This window comes from Octopus sinensis, linkage group LG2 (assembly GCF_006345805.1).
Source record: "Octopus sinensis linkage group LG2, ASM634580v1, whole genome shotgun sequence".
Lineage (NCBI taxonomy): Eukaryota > Metazoa > Mollusca > Cephalopoda > Octopoda > Octopodidae > Octopus > Octopus sinensis.
Window position 1 is genome coordinate 205,170,736 of NC_042998.1, and position 19,737 is coordinate 205,190,472.

A 19,737-nucleotide genomic window follows, 5' to 3' on the forward strand; every position below is an offset into this window, starting at 1 on the left:
TTTTATGTGTCACCAAAATGGGTGCATTTTACATGTCACCAGCACCAGCCACAACCATGATTTCACTTGGCATGTCTTCTCAAGCACAGCAAATCGCCAAAGATCACCATCACTTGCCGTCGCCTCTTTGAGACCCCACATTCAAAGATCATGTTTCACCACTTTGTCACATGTCTTTCTGGGTCTGCCTCTTCCGCAGGTTCCCTCCACAGTTAGAGATTGGCACGTCTTTATGCATCACATGACCATACCAGCACAAAACAATTATAATGAATACAGAGACCACAGGCATATGGCGAAGAGGTTAAGAGCACAGGCTGCTAACACCAAGATTCCGAGTTCAATTCCGGACAGTGACCTGAATAATAATAATAATAATAATGATGATGATCATCATCAACATCATCGTTTAGCGTCCGCTTTCCATGCTGGCATGGGTTGGACGGTTCAACTGGGGTCTGGGAAGCCAGAAGGCTGCACCAGGCCCAGTCTGATCTGGCAATGTTTCTACGGCTGGATGCCCTTCCTAACGCCAACCACTCCATGAGTGTAGTGGGTGCTTTTTACGTGCCACTGGCACAGGTGCCAGGCAAACGGCCACGATCGGATGGTGCTTTTTACGTGCCACTGGCACGGAGGCCAGTCGGGGCAGGGCTGGCAACGGCCACGTTCGGATGGTTTTCTTATGTGCCACCGGCACTGGTATCACAGCTACAATTTCCATTCATGTTGATCGATTTTGATTTTCCCTTGCCTCAACAGGTCTTCACATGTAGAGTTTTGTGTCCCAAGAAGGAAAGGTATGCATAAGTGGACTGGCATAGGTGGACTGGCTACATCCCAGGTAGAGGCCACAGGTTATGGTCTCACTTGTCTTGCCGGGTCTTCTCACGCACAGCATACTTCCAAAAATAATAATAATCTGGTGTGTGGTGCGTGTACTGAGTTGAACAGTATGTAGGGATGCTTGTATTGTGACCTGTGTGTGTGGATAATGGTGTGTGGTGTGGGTGCTAGTATGTATGGGATGGGAAGGTGTTTGTGAGTGTGTTTGTAATGATGTGTGAATTGAGTAATGAGTTGAACAGTGTGTATAGGTGTTTGTATAGTGGTGTGTGTATAGTGAGGGTACCAAGGTAGGCGGTGTGCAGGTGTATAGGTGGAAGGGAGGGGCAGTTGTATGTGGGAATCTGTGGGGTTGATGTTAGATGAAGAGTGGTGGTGAGTTGAGACCATAAGGGGCAAAGGAATGAAGAGAAAAGATTAATTCCTGTTCATGGTGAAGGCGAGAGTCTGGGTGGCCCCTCCGCAGAGACAGTATGAACACAGTCAGATGTTGTAGCAAATGACCAGTGAAGTGGAAGTGGTGTGAGACCGGAATGTCATTGCTGAGTATGTCTCGGAGGTGCTCAGCAAACCGGTCAACCAAACAGCATCCCATTTGACCAATGTACAGGTAAGGATAGAGAGAGCATATATATATGTGTGTATGTGTGAAGGCGCATGGCTCAGTGGTTAGAGCATTGAACTGTGATGAGGCCTTGAGATATATATATAAGTAACTCATTTAACTCATTTATAACCGCATATTACCTTAATACACCTGACTAATATGAGCATAATGAGATACTCTTATCTACATGGCTGAAACAGCTGTAAGATCCATTTTATATTTATATGTATTGTTCTTATGGTATTATCTTACTCATTGATGTGTACTGTTTTATTCTGTATTATTCTGTTTGATCTGGATGTTCCTAAATAATTAGTTAATAAATTATATGAATTGGTATTATCTGGAAGTTGATGATTGAAAGAAATCTATTCCTCCATTTTCTTATTTTGTATTATGAATTTGAGGTAAAACATTTTACCTTCGCCCAATAAATGAATTACTTGCATTGCAATTCTTAGCATTTATATATTAGCCTTTCTGGGTATTTTACTGGCAGTATATTGGATAAATGATATCCCATAGTGGGTTACACTCACAACCCCTATCTCACTTTGTAATTTATATATATATATATATATATATATATATTACGTTTATATATTTGTTGTGCAAGATTTTTTATGTGAAGTTGTATGTTCAAACAGATATTGTTGTATTTCGGAATGGTCATTTTGCCAGTTTAGCCAATAAAAACACACGCACTATATATTTGGTGTTACTTTGCTTCGGTGTTATTTATTTTTTACATTAATCTTAATCTTATTTCGGCCAGAGTTCTGACAGTTAGTAAGGAGAGACACAAATAAGGACCCTGGCCGAAATAAGATTAAGATTAATGTAAAAAATAAATAACACTGAAGCAAAGTAACATCAAATATATAAGTGCGTGTGTTTTTATTGGCTAAACTGGCAATATGACCATTCCGAAATACAACAAAAAATATGTATGTATGTATGTATGCATGCCTGCCTGCCTGCCTGTGTTTATTAAATATACTTTTACAAATTGGTGCTCCTGTTTATTTTGTTGTTGTTTGTATTTTTCAGTTCCAACTTTGGTAACAAACAATGTCATCTCTAACGTCTTCCCATTACACAACAATGATGACCTGATCCGACTGCGAAATGGCTGGGTGAATGCATTTTGTACGACGCAGCCTCTCAGTAAGTTCTTCCCTTATTCTTCTCTACGCTTTGTTAGACCCAAACTCAGAGTAAACACTCATCACATTTATATATCTAGACTCACATCTTTGTTTGTATCAATTTAGTTTTGTAATAATTCTTGTTGTGTCTCAGCCCTGATCCAGCTGACCTGTGGTCAAAGGTGACCCAGCCTTGACCATTCTGTCTTTTTGTATATTAGGGATTGTTATTATTCAATTTGTCCTTATCATTTGAGGCAGACTTGGCTGTTGTTTCTAGCAAGTCACAGAGGTCTCTTCACTGGCTCATATTGTAGTCATGGGTCAGCCAGATTTTGTTGAAGCAAATTTTGTACAGCTGGATGCCTTCCCTGTCACCAACCCCCACCTGTTTCCAATCAAAATGATATTTCCCCATGGCCAGATATGTTTTTCATGGAAGGAAACAACAGCTTTGCTTAAATGACTGTCATGCTTGTTCATAACTATCAGATGATGTCAAGGCACACACACACACACACACACACACACATGGTGCAATTACTTAGTTTTTGTCTCCCAAAACCACTTTCAAGGCATTAGTTGGCTTAGGGCTTAACTCTCACTGGCTTAATTCCCATATTTGTTAATAGGTACCATGGATTTTGAGGAAATTAGTCAGCCAAAAGTTGGGAGTTCAAACCCCTCAATAGACAGAAACCAGTAAAGGCGGCAAGCTGGCAGAATCGTTAGCACGCCGGGCGAAATGCTTAGCGATATTTCGTCTGTCATTAGATTCTGAGTTCAAATTCCGCTGAGGTCAACTTTGCCTTTCATCCTTTTGGGGTCGATAAATTAAGTACCAGTTATGCACTGGGGTTGATGTAATCGACTTAATCCCTTCGTCTTTCCTTGTTTGTCCCCTCTGTGTTTAGCCCCCTGTGGGCAATAAAGAAATAAGAAACCAATGACTCTCAGTGGTTTGATGTTATGAAAGGCCTGGCTGCCATCTGCCTCACTACACACGAAGACATCTGTCACAAATGGACAATATACCGTGAAGTGGAAACCCATACTCAGTTGAGTTTCACTCAATAACCCACACACTTTTCTGTTACTCTAGATTTAAATTCACTCTATAGTACCCAAAGTATACCTTGTCCAAGTTCTGTGTTGAAGCAATCCCTACAACAGATCGACAAACCTGTATTCCTGTTTGTTGGGTGAAGCAACTATGTGGATTGGTGACAGGAAAGAAAAACAGCTATAAAATAGTCTCTCAAAAAAGCCTGTGTGTGTCTGTGTGTGACCTTGTCTTGACATCATGTGAATGTTGTAAACAAGCATCACTGTTATACAGGCAGTGTTAATAATTTCCAATCTTCTGTGAAAACACATGTCTGTCCATTGGGGGAAAGATCACTTTACCTGGAAACAGGTAAGAATTGGCAACAGAAAGGGTTTCTGAATGCAGGAAATCTGCCTCCCCAAATTCTGTTCAGTTCATACAAGCATGAAAAAGGGGACATTAAAATGATGATAATAATACTAATAATAGTAGTATAAAATACCCTTAATCTTTCAACCATTTCTTTTCTTTCCAGATCAAATTTGTGAATACTTTGGAGTGAAGATTGCGATGTATTTTGCTTACTTGGGACATTACACAACAGCTCTATGTATTCCTGCTCTTATAGGACTTCTGGTGTGGACTATGGAAGGATATGAACAGGTTGGCACCAAATTTTAAGTGAAATATTCTGTTCACTGTTTTGAGACCCTATTCCAAATGAAATATAATCTCCATGTAATTGATTTTGAAAATATTCAAGAATTTGATTGGTTTTACTAAAATGACTTGTACTTTCTTGACGAAGTTGATGTTTGGAACGTAACACAAGGTTCTAAACCAAAAATTATGAAGAAAGAATTTAATTTGGATGTATTTACTTTAAATTTGGAAGTTTTTTGTTTTTCTCATAGAATTAGAATTCAGGTAGTTTAGTGAGAAAAGAGTGCTCAAAGATGGTCGATTGGTTTATCAGGTGTGGCTGTGGGGTAAGGATTTTGCTTCCTGGTTCTGCATTCCGTCCCACTGCATGGCACCATGGGCGTTTTCTACTATAGCCTTACAAGTGGATTTCACTCCTGGAGCGGTCAGCGTTAGGAAGGGCATCCGGCTGTAGAAACCATGCCAAATTAAACTGGACCTTGGTGCAGCTCTCTGGCTCATCCACTCCAGTCAAACCATCCAACTCATTCCAACATGGGGAGCGGACATTAAATGATGATCACAATCATCATCATCATCATTATTTAGCGTCCATCGTCCATGCTGGCACGAGTTGGATGGCTTGACCAGGGCTGGCAAGCTGAGGGGCTGCACCAGACCCCAGTCCGATTTAGCATGGTTTCTACAGCTGGATGCCCTTCCTAATGCCAACCACTCCACAGAATGTAATGGGTGCTTTTACATGTCACCAGCATCAGTCACATTGCCTTTGTGAGGCCCAACGGTCGAAAGGTGCTTTTTATGCTCCACCGGCATGGGCGTTCGTTACATGACACTAGCTTCGGCCAAATATATATCAATTAAGAACCAAAATTTATATCTCCAGGTTTTAATGCAGTTATTTACATCTTTTCATTTCGTACCTCCATGTTTCTGCAGCAAGTCAGTGCACACTGCAAACTTTGCATCTGGTGCACATTTTGTTGTTAATCACTATTGCTGCTGCTTCAGAGCACAATTATCTGCATTTTCGGATTTCATCTGAATTAGAGTTGGAAAGGTCAGGATTTAGACTATTTATCGATTGCTAATACCACGATGATGATGTTTGTGAATTAGTTTCGGTTGGACTCAAATTTAAATCAGATGAAATCCGAAAATGCAGATAATTGCAGCAGCAGTGATTAACAACAAAATGTGCACCAGATGCAAAGTTTGCAGTGTGCACTGACTTGTTGCAGAAACATATGTAGGTACGAAATGAAAAGATGTAAATAACTGCATAAAAACCTGGAGATATAAATTTCTGTTCTCCTTAATTAATTAATTAATGACTTCTTATCTACTGACAACAGGCCGTCTCTATAGAGACATGAATTTGCCAATGTGAAGATCTACCGAGGATAGCAAAATAAACTAACTGGAGTTTATTTACACTCACTGAGGTTGGCCAGCATTTTTAACCAGTAAATGTAAATACAGGGCCCCACTAGGATCATACTTGCCTTTAATAGCCCTTGTATATGTATATATATATGTGTGTGTGTGTTTGTCCTCCATCACTGCTTGACAACCAGTGCTGGTGTGTTTATGTCCTTGTTAATTAGCAGTTTGGCAAACGTAACGAATAGGATAAGCACCAGGCTTTAAAAATATAAATAAAAGTAAGCGCTGGGGTCAATTCGCTTGGCTTAAAAACTCTTCAAGTTGGTGCCCCAGCATGGCCACAGTCGAATGAGTGAAACAAGTAAAAGATAGAAGATATGACCATACATCAACTCTTCAGCAAGACTCTTGTTTCTATCCTTTCATCAAACTTTAATCTCTCAACATTTAGCCATCTCCTGCAATACTGTTCCCCGCTCCTTCACTTAAGGAGTCTTACCTTGCAAGTTGATTGGTGACCCCACCAGTGCTGGTGCCAAGTGAAAAGCCCCCAGTTCACTCTGTAAAGTGGTCGATGTTAGGAAAGGCATCCAGTCATAGAAACCATGACAACCCAGTGGTTCCCAGCCTGGGGCTGACAGACCTTTCCTGGGGTCCAATGGAAAACTCATTTCAATAAAAAGGGGTCCTCAGTAGTGAAAAGGTTGGAAACCACTGGTCTAACCCATGCCATCATTTTCCCGTCTACATGCAACTCAGAACTACATTGTTCAGTGTGTCCTCTGTGGGGAGTTGTGGGAGGTTTAGCTGTCATTTCTAGCAAATTGAAAAATTTTATGAGGGTCTCCCTTGTTAGTTCTTTGCTGCTGTTGGTACTGTTGCTGTTATTCTTGCTGCTGATGATGATGATGATGAAAAGGAGAATGATAAAAGAAGGGCCCAACTACTGTTGTGTTCTCAATGACAAACTGACCCCTAGACCCCCTTTGACTCCCACCACCAAAGGTGTTCTAATTTGAAGTTTACAACCAGTTTATCAACAGATAAGAGTCCCACGGATGCCAGTTACTGTCCTGGTTTCCAAGATTTACATAGGCTGTTTCATCAACACAGACATCAGCAGAGAATAATAATGATAATAATAATAATAGTACTAATGACACCTCATAATTTGTATTTTAGCTACACACACACACACACACATTGAACCAATAGTGAAAATCTATTTCTGATAAGGCAACCAAGTCTTTTTTTTAAAAATTAATTGTAATTAAAATCTCTTTAAAAATGGTGAAATGTTTCATTCCTAATCTACAGGAGTCTAGAAATGTACATCTTCAAAACACTGACAGACCAATGGTAAGTGTCTTCTAGGTTTGCCATAAATGGTGATGGTTTAATTTTGGGTCTCTGGTAGCTTGCAGTGGTTGATTAACATTTTGGTGGGAAAGGCCTAGTAACGTGTGCTGTGTTCTGGGATATTTCTACTCTGTCGTGCAATATTTAGTCAAGTTGTGTTCACATTGAATTTTGTGCTGTTGGAATTGGCCACTCCTTAGGCAAGTGTGCATATATATATATATATATATATATATATATATATATGATAGATCGTTAGCTCCTACACGCATTTTTTTCTCTCCTTGCTTTTTTCTGTGTCTCTTTCTGCAGAAGAGCGTAGGCTCGAAACGTAAAAGACTTTTTCAATTCCTGAGCGTTATACTAATACATCTGTTTGTTTTGTACACCACCTGTCTTCGTCTTTTGTTTTTTTTTGTGAACTCTCCCCCTATATATATACATATATATATATATATATCACCATGATCGACCAGGCTACACATCGCTGGTCACAATGCGCTTCGCATTGTTTTAGCCTTCAAATGACGCCACCCCACTGGCTAAGCATGCAGGCCAATATATATATATATATATAAATATATATATATAAATATATATATATGTGTGTGTGTGTGTGTGTGTGGATATATGTATGTCTTTGTGAACAAACACAAAACTATGCAGAACTACAGCTATGAATGGTGACCTTACTATTTGTGGTTGAGTCACAACTGGTGACATTTATTGACCTTCAACGAATCATCCAATTAGCTCTACACTTTCAAATTCCTTTGGAATTACAAATGTCCCTTTCTTGGAAAACAGGTAAGGGTTAGTGACAGGAAGTGCATCTAGCTGTGAAAATGCCACTTCCTCTCCTCCAAGCCTTGCTAATTTGCATAACTCTGATTTTGATGGTAAGTCTTAGTATCGATGTCATAACCATGATTTTTCTAGTGAGTCTTAGTATCGATGTCATAACTATGATTTTATTGCTGAGTCTTAATATCTTATGTTGTAACTCTGATTTCGGTGGTGGGTCTCGGCATCTGTGTCATGATTTCATCTTTTTATTTTGTATTCTTCTTGCTTCAGATATTTGATGATTGGTGCTTTGTGGGTTTTGCGTTGTTTAATGTGTTGTGGGCCACTCTTTACTTGGAACACTGGAAGCGAAGATCAGCTGAGCTGGCTTACAAGTGGGGGACTCTAGACAAAAATGATGAAGTTGTCATAGATCCCAGGCCTTTTTATAAGGTGAGAACTTTCATACTAATTTCAAATTTGTTAAATTCTTATTTTATACAAACACATGCACAGTGCATTATCTCTTTACTACATGTGTGTGTGTGTGTGTGTGTGTGTATGCATGAGCACATAAGTGTATGTATATGTATTTTCTTTATATGACATATCGGTGGTTATCTCCCCTTACCAGAGACTTGTTATAGCCCCAAATAATTCATTATTTTATATATATTTGTTGAGCACTTTTGGTGAAAAAAATACTCTGTAGAGCACATCTGTGACCAATTAATGAGTGTGTGTATGTATATATATATATATATATGTACAAAATTAGAAAATGGAGAAACATCCTTAAATCAATCAAACATCAACCATCAGATGATACCCAATCAATACTTTATTACACCATTACATAACAGCAAAGGCATTATACAAAATATATTGTAAATATAATTAGACAAGGAAATAGAAATATAAAATATAATATATAATTATATCATAATATAATTATAAATATAATTATATAATTACATATTATATATTATATTTTATATTTCTATTTCCTTGTCTAATTATATTTACAATATATTTTGTATAATGCCTTTGCTGTTATGTAATGGTGTAATAAAGTATTGATTGGGTATCATCTGATGGTTGATGTTTGATTGATTTAAGTATGTTTCTCCATTTTCTAATTTTGTATTATTAATTTACGGTAATATTTTTACCCTTGCCCACATAATACAGTAGATGAATTAATTGCATGGCAATTTTTAACATTTATGTATTAGTCTTGTTGGGTACCTCTCTAGCAGTATATTGGATATATGTTATTCCATGGTGGGTTGAATTTTCAACCTCTATCTCATTTTATATATATATGTATATACTTATGTATGTATAGTACAGTGCAGAAGTCTTTGACCACTTTATTTCTACTAATTGCCAACATTTTTCTCCTTGAAATCTTGATTGGTTTATGAGAGATGGCCAAAGACTTTTGCACAGCCATTTTTGGTGGTCACCTTGCATCTTCCCCTTTCATTCAGAATCCCTACCACAAAATATAATGATTAGGTATTGAAATGACTCCAATGGGGCCAATGTTTCATCTGTGAAATACACAATGCGAAACGTCCCCTTTTAAGTTGGCCATTAATAGAAATTTACAATAATTTAAAGTGACTGAAAACTTTTGCACTGTACTGTGTGTGTGTATATATATATATGTGTGTGTATATATATATATATATATATATATATATAATATATATATATATATATATATATAATTGAGCAGGTGTAGCTGTGTGGTAAGAAGTTTGCTTCCCAACCACATGGTTCCAGGTTCAGTACCACTGCATGGCACCTTGGTTAAGTGTCTTCTACTATAGCCTCAGACTCACCAAGGTTTTGTGAATGGATTTGGTAGATGGAAACTGAAAGAAGCCCATCATGTATATGCATGTGTGTGTGTGTGTGTCACTTCCGTAACTGTTTGACTAATGGTGTCAGTGTGTTTATTTGCCAGTAACTTAGCAGCTCAGCAAAGGAGACCAATAGAATAAGTACCAGGCTTTACAAAAAAATAATAATTACTGGGGTTGATTTGTTCAACTAAAATTCTTCAAGATGATGCCCCAGTATGGCCGCAGTCCAGTGACTGAAACAAGTAAAAGATATATATATATATATATATATATAAAACATTATCTTCATCTTGATGTCCACCTTTCCATGCTTCCATGGTTTAGACGGAGTTTGTTGAAGCATAATTTCTACAGCTGGATACCCTTCCTGTCACCAACATTCACTTGTTTCCATTTAAGGTTGATATTTTTCCATGGCCAGAAATGTTCTCAGAGAATATTAGAAATGAATGGCATTGCTTACATCGAGAAGGAAGATTAAAAAATTAATCCAAGAACAGAAATGGAGTTTTTATGCAACTGTAGCTAAAGGAAGTTATTTGGGAAAGATTTTGCTTCAACTTGTGGCTGGCAAACGTGTGTCAAGGGAAGCCAGACAACAATAAACTTTGTCTGATATTGCACAACTGTTGTGATGATGGTTTTGAATGTCTTCCACTCTAGTATAAATATTCATTTCAGTTTGATGAGAGAGAGTTTTCACTCAAAATATTCATCATTATCCTCATCGTTTAACGTCTGCATTCCAAGGTGGCATGGGTTGGACGATTTGACTGGGGACTAGCAAGCCAGTAGGCTGTGCCAGGTTCAGTCTGATCTGGCCAGGTTTCTATTAACAAGGCCAAGGAAGGCTGAAATCACATGATCTGGAAGTCTCGCAGTATCAGGAGATGATTATCTCTTGCTAGTGATATAAACAAGAGTGCTTATATGCATCACAAGTCCATATGAAAGGTTCTCTCGAGTTAAATAATGCAGTATTTTGTGTTCTAACACAACTTTTGCTTTTAAATGAGGATTAATATTCCTTTTTTCCTCCTTATTTCCCCTTCAATGTGAGAGGCTCCCTCCACTTAATTTTGTTCTTTAAATTTCTCTTGACCGGTTTCTCTTTGCAGGGAGAACTTGAAGTAAGTAGTGTCACTGGAAGGCTGGAACCATTCTATCCAATATGGAAAAGGAATTTGTTCCGCTACTTTATAACCCTTCCTGTTGTCATCTTAAGTCTTTGCATTGTATTTGCTGTGATGCTGGCCAACTTTTACATTGAGGAACTCATCACGAAATTAGTCAACACCGGTGAATATGCTTTCATTGCTAAAGTTTTGCCTAAAGTTTGCCATGCTGTTTCCATCTTCACACTCGATCGAATGTACACCAGAGTTGCATACTGGCTGAATGACATGGGTAAGTCTGGCAGTCCTGTGCCAATTTTCTCAATTTTAGAATTTTATAATAATAATAATAAAATTATTGTATACAGTGCTCAGGTGCACCACAACTTGTCAGAAAGTGCATATAAAGCATATGCAGTAATGTACAAATGTCTGGGAAGTGAACAGTGTATGAGTCAGATACATGCTTGTGTGTGTATGGAGGGGAGAAAACCAGGTGTAGTGTTGGCGAATCTCAGGAAGCATGGAAGTTTTGAAGGATGCAGTGCTCCGACAACTAACAACTGATGCTGGCAGTTTGTTCCATGCTTCAGCAACTCTTACCGTGAAAAAATGTTTCCGAAAGTCATGGGAGCTGTGCTGTTTTCTGACTTTGTAAATATGTCCACGGGTGTTAGAAGGGTGGAATTTGAAAAGGTGCTCAGAGTTATTGTTGGTAAGATGGTTAATAATTTTATGGGTGTCTGCCAAGTCAGCTGCCAGACGTTGGAGTTTCAATGTGTCCATGCCCAGGGAAGTAAGGCATTCAGATGGAGTGTATTCTCTTGGTTACACATCGCTCAACGGCTTCCAGACAATTAATATCCTGGGCAAGATAGAGGTTTTATTCATCTCAATCAACAAACACAGAATTATTGATTCAACAAAATATTCAAGCTACAAAAACAACAACCATTACATGTCTTAGCGCCGTCAGTCATGTTTGACCTGTTTAAACAAATCACTTGCAATTATGGAGAGTAATATCTGTGATAATTTCTGTCACTTTCCCACAGGATGTCATTGTTGTAATACCACCCAATAATCATGATCTCTTTCTCACAGTTAATTGCTCCACCGACTGTAATTTATAACTGGCTGACATGCACGGAAAGTTACACAGTTTTAAAACCACAAATGTTCCAAAATTGGCACCAAATATGAGCATCCTACACAAAATGCTGTCATGGAATGGAGGCAGATGTAATATCAGTTGTGTGTACGTGTGTGTGTTTGTGTATGTATGTGTATATATATATATATACACACACACACACACGCACGCACATATCAAAGTAAATTGTATGTATGTGTGATATCTAGAATGTTGTATAACTAGTAACACATACACACACACACACATATATATATATATATATATATGAGACCCCCTTCGGTCATGAATGACCATGGGATTGCACCTAGAAAGTTACTCTCCGAGGCACAAGTCCGGGCAAGGTTGTTTATGGAAGACCATCAGTTGCCCCTGCATCAGCCTCCCCTCCCCATGCCACCAATATTATCCAAGGGAAAGGCAAAGGGGCCGATACAGCTTGGCACCAGTGACACTGCAACTCATTTCTACAGCTGAGTGAACTGGAGCAACGTGAAATAAAGTGTCTTGCTCAAGAACACAACACACAGCCCAGACCAGGAATTGAACTCACTATCCAATGCTCTAACCACTGAGTCATGTACCATCTCTCTCTCTCTCACACACACACACAACGTATGTCTATCTAGGGCAAGTAAAATTCCCGAGATCCATGGACGAGTTCTCTCCAACATTCTTTGTCCCTCGTCATCGCTGCCATGTCCTGTGTGTTTCCCAGAGACCAGTGCCTGTCCTTAGGGCATCAACACGTCATCCTCGGTCTCCCTCTCTAGTGTGTCTGTGTAGGGGTTTCCCTGGGGGCAGTATCAACTCTGAATGTCCAGCTAACCTCAGTCTCCTCTGTGTTATTTTCGAGCTAACTTTTGGGAGGCTCTCGCACAGCTCTGAGTTCTTCATCCTCAGCATCCTCATCCACCATCTGAGTGAGTTTCTAGGTCAGTGTCCAATTCTTAGTCCCATACAACAGCACAGACCCCCCTGCGGCAATGAATAGACAGGTATTCAAACGTCCAACTTCCATACAGATCTCAAACTATGGCATGCCGCTCAGGCTTTGCTCTTCCTCACAACTATATCGCCCTGTGTGTTCCCAGTCTTTGCTCCCAGATACAGGAAGTCCTCAACCAACTCTAGTGGCTTCCTGCCTACATTCGTAATCTTCTCTGGCTCCTTAATATTCTCTACCAGATACTTTGTCTTAATCTCATTCAATTTCAACCCCACACCCATCGGCACAGTCTCCACCTCCTGCATCAACCCCTCACTGTGTTTGTCACCAGAACTATGTCATCAACAAATTCAGCATCTGATATCTTTTTAACCTTCACCCTCCTGCTCTCAGCCGGTGCTGCAGTGTTTCCTAATCCCAAATCAGCCTTCATTGTACAAATCTCAGATTTTTAAGGTTCTTCAAGCCATCGCCATTCCATCTTTTATCTTCACAGACACTCCACACCCATATTGTCTTTCCTACCTTCAACTCTCACCTCTCTGCATTCCAACCAACCTGAGACCAATCCAGCTTTAATCTTTTGACTCTTTAGCATTTAAACTGGCCACATCCGGTCAAGCTATTCTACTGGTTCTATAATCCAACTGGCCAAACCCAGCCTCCCATACCTATCTGACAAAAAAAAAGAAAGGTTGACGGTGGGAGGAAGGTTGGATTTGACTGCTATTTCTTGTAGGGGTGTCTTTGTTGTTTTGTTGTAGCAATTTTTACAGCTGGATGACCACCCTATAAGTGACCACTTGTCGGTCAATGCTCATCTTGAAATAATGGTTTCAAAGTTTGCAGCAATTTTGGGGGAAGGGATGAGTCGATTACATTGACCCCAGTGTATAACTGGTACTTATTTTATTGACCCTGAAAGGATGAAAGGTAAAGCTGACCTTGGCAGAATTTGAACTCAGAACATAGCGACAGGCAAAATACCACTAAAAGCATTTTGCCCAGCATGCTCAAACCTTGTCTTAAAATAAAGCCAGTTGTCAGCCAGGCAGACTGAAATGGCAAGTATTGTACAATGTGTTGCCTCTAACAAGACTTGAACCCACAACCACATGGTCAATGATTTCACAAATTCAACTTAGAATTATTAATTCTCCCAGAACGTAATTATAATGTTTAATTATATTCTTAATTAAAAAAAGAAGAAAGAAAACTGTCACTCTATTGTTTGCGACAATGATTGTTCTGGTTGATCGAATCAACAGAACATCTTGCTCCTGAAATTAACATACAAGTGGCTGAGTATACCACTGACAAGCATACTCTTAAAGTAATTGTCAGGAAGATTTAGCATTACACAGAAGTTGACAAGGTTGGCCCCTTTTAAATTACTGGTACAACTCATTCTTTGCCAGCTGAGGGGAGACTGGAGCAATGTGAAATGAAGTGTCTTGCTCAAGAACACAGTGTGTCACCAGGAATTGAACTCTTGACCGTACAATTATGAGGAGCCATGCACCCTTGCATGTTCACCATGAATGCAGTAGTTGTACCCATCCAACCACGCACCTCCTCACTCCCCTTCTATCATCTTTGTTTGTTTCTACAAATGGCCCCCCCCCCTCTTACAAACCACTCAACTGAAACATTAACTTCTGTTTCTTTTCTTTTCTTTCTTGCAGAGAATCACAGGATGCAAGAGGCATACGAAAACCATCTCATCATTAAACTTGTTCTGGTGAGTGGTTTCATGGTTTAGCAAATGTTTTGTTTGACGTGTTGGTGAATTGTTTGACATGTTGTTGAATTGTTTGACGTGTTGGTGAATTGTTTGACATGTTGTTGAATTGTTTGACGTGTTGGTGAATTGTTTGACATGTTGTTGAATTGTTTGACGTGTTGGTGAATTGTTTGACGTGTTGGTGAATTGTTTGACGTGTTGGTGAATTGTTTGATGTGTTGTTGAATTGTTTGACGTGTTGGTGAATTGTTTGATGTGTTGGTGAATTGTTTGACGTGTTGGTGAATTGTTTGACGTGTTGGTGAATTGTTTGACGTGTTGGTGAATTGTTTGATGTATTGGTGAATTGTTTGACGTGTTGGTGAATTGTTTGACGTGTTGGTGAATAGATGTATTGGTGAATTGTTTGACGTGTTGGTGAATTGTTTGACGTGTTGGTGAATTGTTTGACGTGTTGGTGAATTGTTCGATGTGTTGGTGAATTGTTTAACGTGTTGGTGAATTGTTTGATGTATTGGTGAATTGTTTAACGTGATGGTGAATTGTTTGGCGTGTTGGTGAATTGATGTATTGGTGAATTGTTTAACGTGTTGGTGAATTGTTTGACGTGTTGGTCAATTGATGTATTGGTGAATTGTTTGACGTGTTGGTAAATTATTTGACGTGTTGGTGAATTGATGTATTAGTGAATTGTTCGATGTGTTGGTGAATTGTTTAACGTGTTGGTGAATTGTTTGGCATGTTGGAGAATTGATGTATTGGTGAATTGTTTGATGTATTGGTGAATTGTTTAACGTGATGGTGAATTGTTTGGCGTGTTGGTGAATTGATGTATTGGTGAATTGTTTAACATGTTGGTGAATTGTTTAACGTGTTGGTGAATTGTTTGGTGTGTAGGTGAATTGTTCGACGTGTTGGTGAATTGTTCGACATGTTGGTGAATTGTTTGATGTGTTGGCAAATTGTTTAACGTGTTGGTAAATTGTTTACGTGTTGGTGAATTGTTTAATGTGTTGGTGAATTGTTTGGCATATTGGTGAATTGATGTATTGGTGAATTGTTTGACGTGTCAGTGAATTGTTTGGCATGTTGGTGAATTGTTTGACGTGTTGCTGAATTGTTTGACCCGTTGGTGAATTGATGTATTGGTGAATTGTTTGACGTGTTGGTGAATTGTTTGGCGTGTTGGTGAATTGAGGTATTGGTGAATTGTTTGTGTTGGTGAATTGTTTGTGTTGGTGAATTGTTTGATGTGTTGGTGAATTGTTTGACGTGTTGGAGAATTGATGTATTGGTGAATTGTTTGTGTTGGTGAATTGTTTGACGTGTTGGGGAATTGTTTGACGTGTTGGTGAATTGATGTGTTGGTGAATTGTTTGACGTATTTGTGAATTGACGTGTTGGTTAATTGATGTATTGGTGAATTGTTTGACGTGTTAGTGAATTGTGTGGCGTGTTGGTGAATTGTTTGACGTGTTACTGAATTGTTTGACGTGTTGCTGAATTGTTTGACCCGTTGGTGAATTGATGTATTGGTGAATTGTTTGACATGTGGGTGAATTGTTTGACATGTTGGTAAATTGTTTGATGTGTTGGTGAATTGATGTATTGGTAAATTGTTTCACGCATTGGTGAATTGTTTGACATGTTGGTGAATTCTTTGACGTGTTGGTGAATTGATGTATTGCTGAATTGTTTGCCCTGTTGGTGAATTGATGTATTGGTGAATTGTTTGGCGTGTTGGTGAATTGATGTATTGGTGAATTGTTTGATGTGTTGGTGATTTGTTTAATGTGTTGGTGAATTGTTTCACGTGTTGGTGAATTGTTTGATGTGTTAGTGAATTGTTTAACATGTTGGTGAATTGATGCATTGGTGAATTGTTTGATGTGTTTGTGAATTGTTTAATGTATTGGTGAATTGTTTAGAGTGTTGATGAATTGATGCATTGGTGAATTGTTTAACGTGTTGGTGAATTGTTTGGCGTGTTGGTGAATCGTTTAACGTGTTGGTGAATTCTTTAGTGTGTTGGTGAATTATTTGATGTGTTGGTGAATTGTTTAATGTGTTGGTGAATTGTTTGGCGTGTTGTTGATCTGATGTATTGGTGAATTGTTTGATGTGTTGGTGAATTGTTTGACGTATTTGTGAATTGTTTGACGTGTTGGTGAATTGTTTAACGTGTTCGTGAATTGTTTGACATGTTGGTAAATTCTTTGACGTGTTGGTGAAATGATATATTGGAGAATTGTTTGATGTGTTGGCAAATTGTTTAACATGTTGGTGAATCGTTTGATGTGTTAGTGAATTGTGTGGCATGTTGGTGAATTGTTTGACGTTAGGGAGCTTGCTTTCTAACTACATGGTTTCGGGTTCAGTCCCACTGCATGGCACTTTGGGTAGGTGTCTTTCACTATAGCCCTGAGCTGACCGGAGCTTTGTGATTGAATTCGGTAGGCGGGAGTTACTGCCGTGTGTGCATATGTGCGTGTAGGTGCTTGTGCCTCTCCGAAAGAGAGAGAGAGGGGGTTGCTGAATTGTTTGACCTGTTGGTGAATTGGTGAATTGTTTGACATGTTGTCAAATTGTTTGACGTGTTGGTGAATTGATGTATTGCTGAATTGTTTGACATGTTGGTGAATTCTTTGACGTGTTGGTGAATTGTTTGTGTTGGTGAATTGTTTGACATGTTGATGAATTCTTTGACGTGTTAGTGAATTGATGTATTGGTGAATTGTTTGATGTGTCGGTGAATTCTTTGACGTATTTGTGAATTGTTTGACTTGTTGGTGAATTGTTTGGCGAGTTGGTGAATTGATGTATTGGTGAATTGTTTAACGTGTTGGTGAATTGTTTGGCGTGTTGGTGAATTATTTGACATGTTGGTCAATTGTTTGACGTATTGCTGAATTGATGTATTGGTGAATTGTTTGAAGTGTTGGTGAATTGTTTGACGTGTTTGTGAATTGTTTGACATGGTAAATTGTTTGACGTGTTGGTGAATTGATGTATTGGTGAATTGTTTGATGTGTTGAATTGTTTCACGTATTGGTGAATTGTTCGACGTGTTGGTCAATTCTTTGACGTGTTGGTGAATTGTTTGGCATGTTGATGAATAGATTGTGTTGGTGAATTGTTTGGTATATTGGTGAATTGATGTATTGGTGAATTTTTTAAAGTGTTGGTGAATTGTTTAACGTGTTGCTGAATTGTTTGGCGTGTTGGTGAATTGTCAAATGTGTTGGTGAATTGTTTGATGTGTTGGTGAATTATTTAACCTGTTGGTGAATTGTTTGACGTGTTGGTGAATTTTTTAACGTGTTGGTGAATTATTTGATATGTTGGTGAATTGTTTGTGTTGGTGAATTGATGTATTGGTGAATTGTTTGATGTGTTGGAAAATTGTTTAACATGTTGGTGAATTGATGTATGGTTGAATTGTTTGATGTGTTGGCAAATTGTTTAATGTGTTGGGGTGTTGGTGAATTGATGTATTGGTGAATTGTTCGATGTGTTGGCAACTTGTTTAACGTGTTGGTGAATTGTTTGATGTGTTGGCAAATTGTTTGTGTTGGTGAATTGATGTATTGGTGAATTGTTTGACGTGTTGGTGAATTGATGTATTGGTGAATTGTTCGATGTGTTGGCAAATTGTTTAACGTGTTGGTGAATTGTTTGACGTGTTGGTGAATTGATGTATTGGTGAATTGTTTGGCGTCTTGGTGAATTGTTTGATGTGTTGGCAAATTGTTTAACGTGTTGGTGAATTGATGTATTGGTGAATTGTTCGTGTTGAATTGTTTAACGTGTTGGTGATTTGTTTCGCGTGTTGGTGAATTTATGTATTGGTGAATTGTTTGACGTGTTGGTGAATTGTATGATGTGTTGGTGAATTGTTTAACGTGTTGGTGAATTGTTTGGCATGTTGGTGAATTGTTTAACGTGTTGGTGAATTGTTTTATGTGTTGGTGAATTGTTTGGCATGTTGATGAATAGTTTAACGTGTTGGTGAATTGTTTGGCATATTGGTGAATTTTTTAACGAGTTGGTGAATTGTCAAACGTGTTGGTGAATTATTTAACCTGTTGGTGAATTGTTTCACGTGTTGGTGAATTTTTTAACGTGTTGGTGAATTGTTTAACATGTTGGTGAATTATTTGATGTGTTGGTGAATTGTTTAATGTGTTGATGAATAGTTTGGCGTGTTGGTGAATTGATGTATTGTTGAATTGTTTGATGTGTTGGCAAATTGTTTGTGTTGGTGAATTGATGTATTGGTGAATTGTTTGATGTGTTGGTTAATTGATGTATTGGTGAATTGTTTGAACAAAGCGGTCGTCGGCACCTTCACCATCTCGTCTGGCAGCTTGTTCCACGGATCCGCAACCCGGACGGAGAAAGCTCCTCTCCTTCGATTGAGATGAAATCGTCGCAGGTAGAGCTTTTCGGAATGACCCCGCAGCCGACGCTCCGAAGCAGGAGTGAAGAACAGCTCTTTCAAGAGGTTACACTTCTCGCTTATGATGTTGTGGGCGAGAATGAGATCACCATGGCGGCGGCGTGTTTCAAGAGAATAAAGGTCGAGCGTCCTCAGCCTCTCTTTGTAGGACAAATTTTTGAGACCATATTGATGTATTGGTGAATTGTTCGATGTGTGGGCAAATTGTTTAACGTGTTGGTGAATTGTTTGACGTGTTGGTGAATTGTTTGGCGTCTTGGTGAATTGTTTGATGTGTTGGCAAATTGTTTAACGTGTTGGTGAATTGATGTATTGGTGAATTGTTCGTGTTGAATTGTTATGACATGTTGGTGAATTGTTTGGTGTGTTGGTGAATTGATGTATTGGTGAATTGTTTGATGTGTTGGTGAATTGTTTCACGTATTGTTGAATTGTTTGACGTGTTGGTGAATTCTTTGTGTTGGTGAATTGTTTGATGTGTTGGTAAATTGTTTGACGTATTCTTGAAGTGGTTCTTGTGTTGGTGAATTGATGTATTGGTGAATTGTTTGACGTGTTGGTGAATTGTTTGGCATGTTGAATTGTTTAACGTGTTGTTGA

General features: G+C 38.7%; 1 protein-coding gene across 1 annotated transcript in view; it reads left to right on the top strand.

Annotated features, from left to right (window-relative positions):
* The window catches only part of LOC115230528 (anoctamin-8-like), a 132,401-nt gene that overhangs the window by 93,521 nt on the left and 19,143 nt on the right, over window positions 1–19,737 (top strand). Inside the window, exons 4-9 of the mRNA XM_036500777.1 lie at window positions 2,504–2,620; window positions 4,185–4,312; window positions 7,016–7,057; window positions 8,135–8,296; window positions 10,836–11,124; window positions 14,620–14,675. Of these exons, the coding sequence (XP_036356670.1) occupies window positions 2,504–2,620; window positions 4,185–4,312; window positions 7,016–7,057; window positions 8,135–8,296; window positions 10,836–11,124; window positions 14,620–14,675 (794 nt within the window). The remainder of the gene's footprint in view (window positions 1–2,503; window positions 2,621–4,184; window positions 4,313–7,015; window positions 7,058–8,134; window positions 8,297–10,835; window positions 11,125–14,619; window positions 14,676–19,737) is intronic.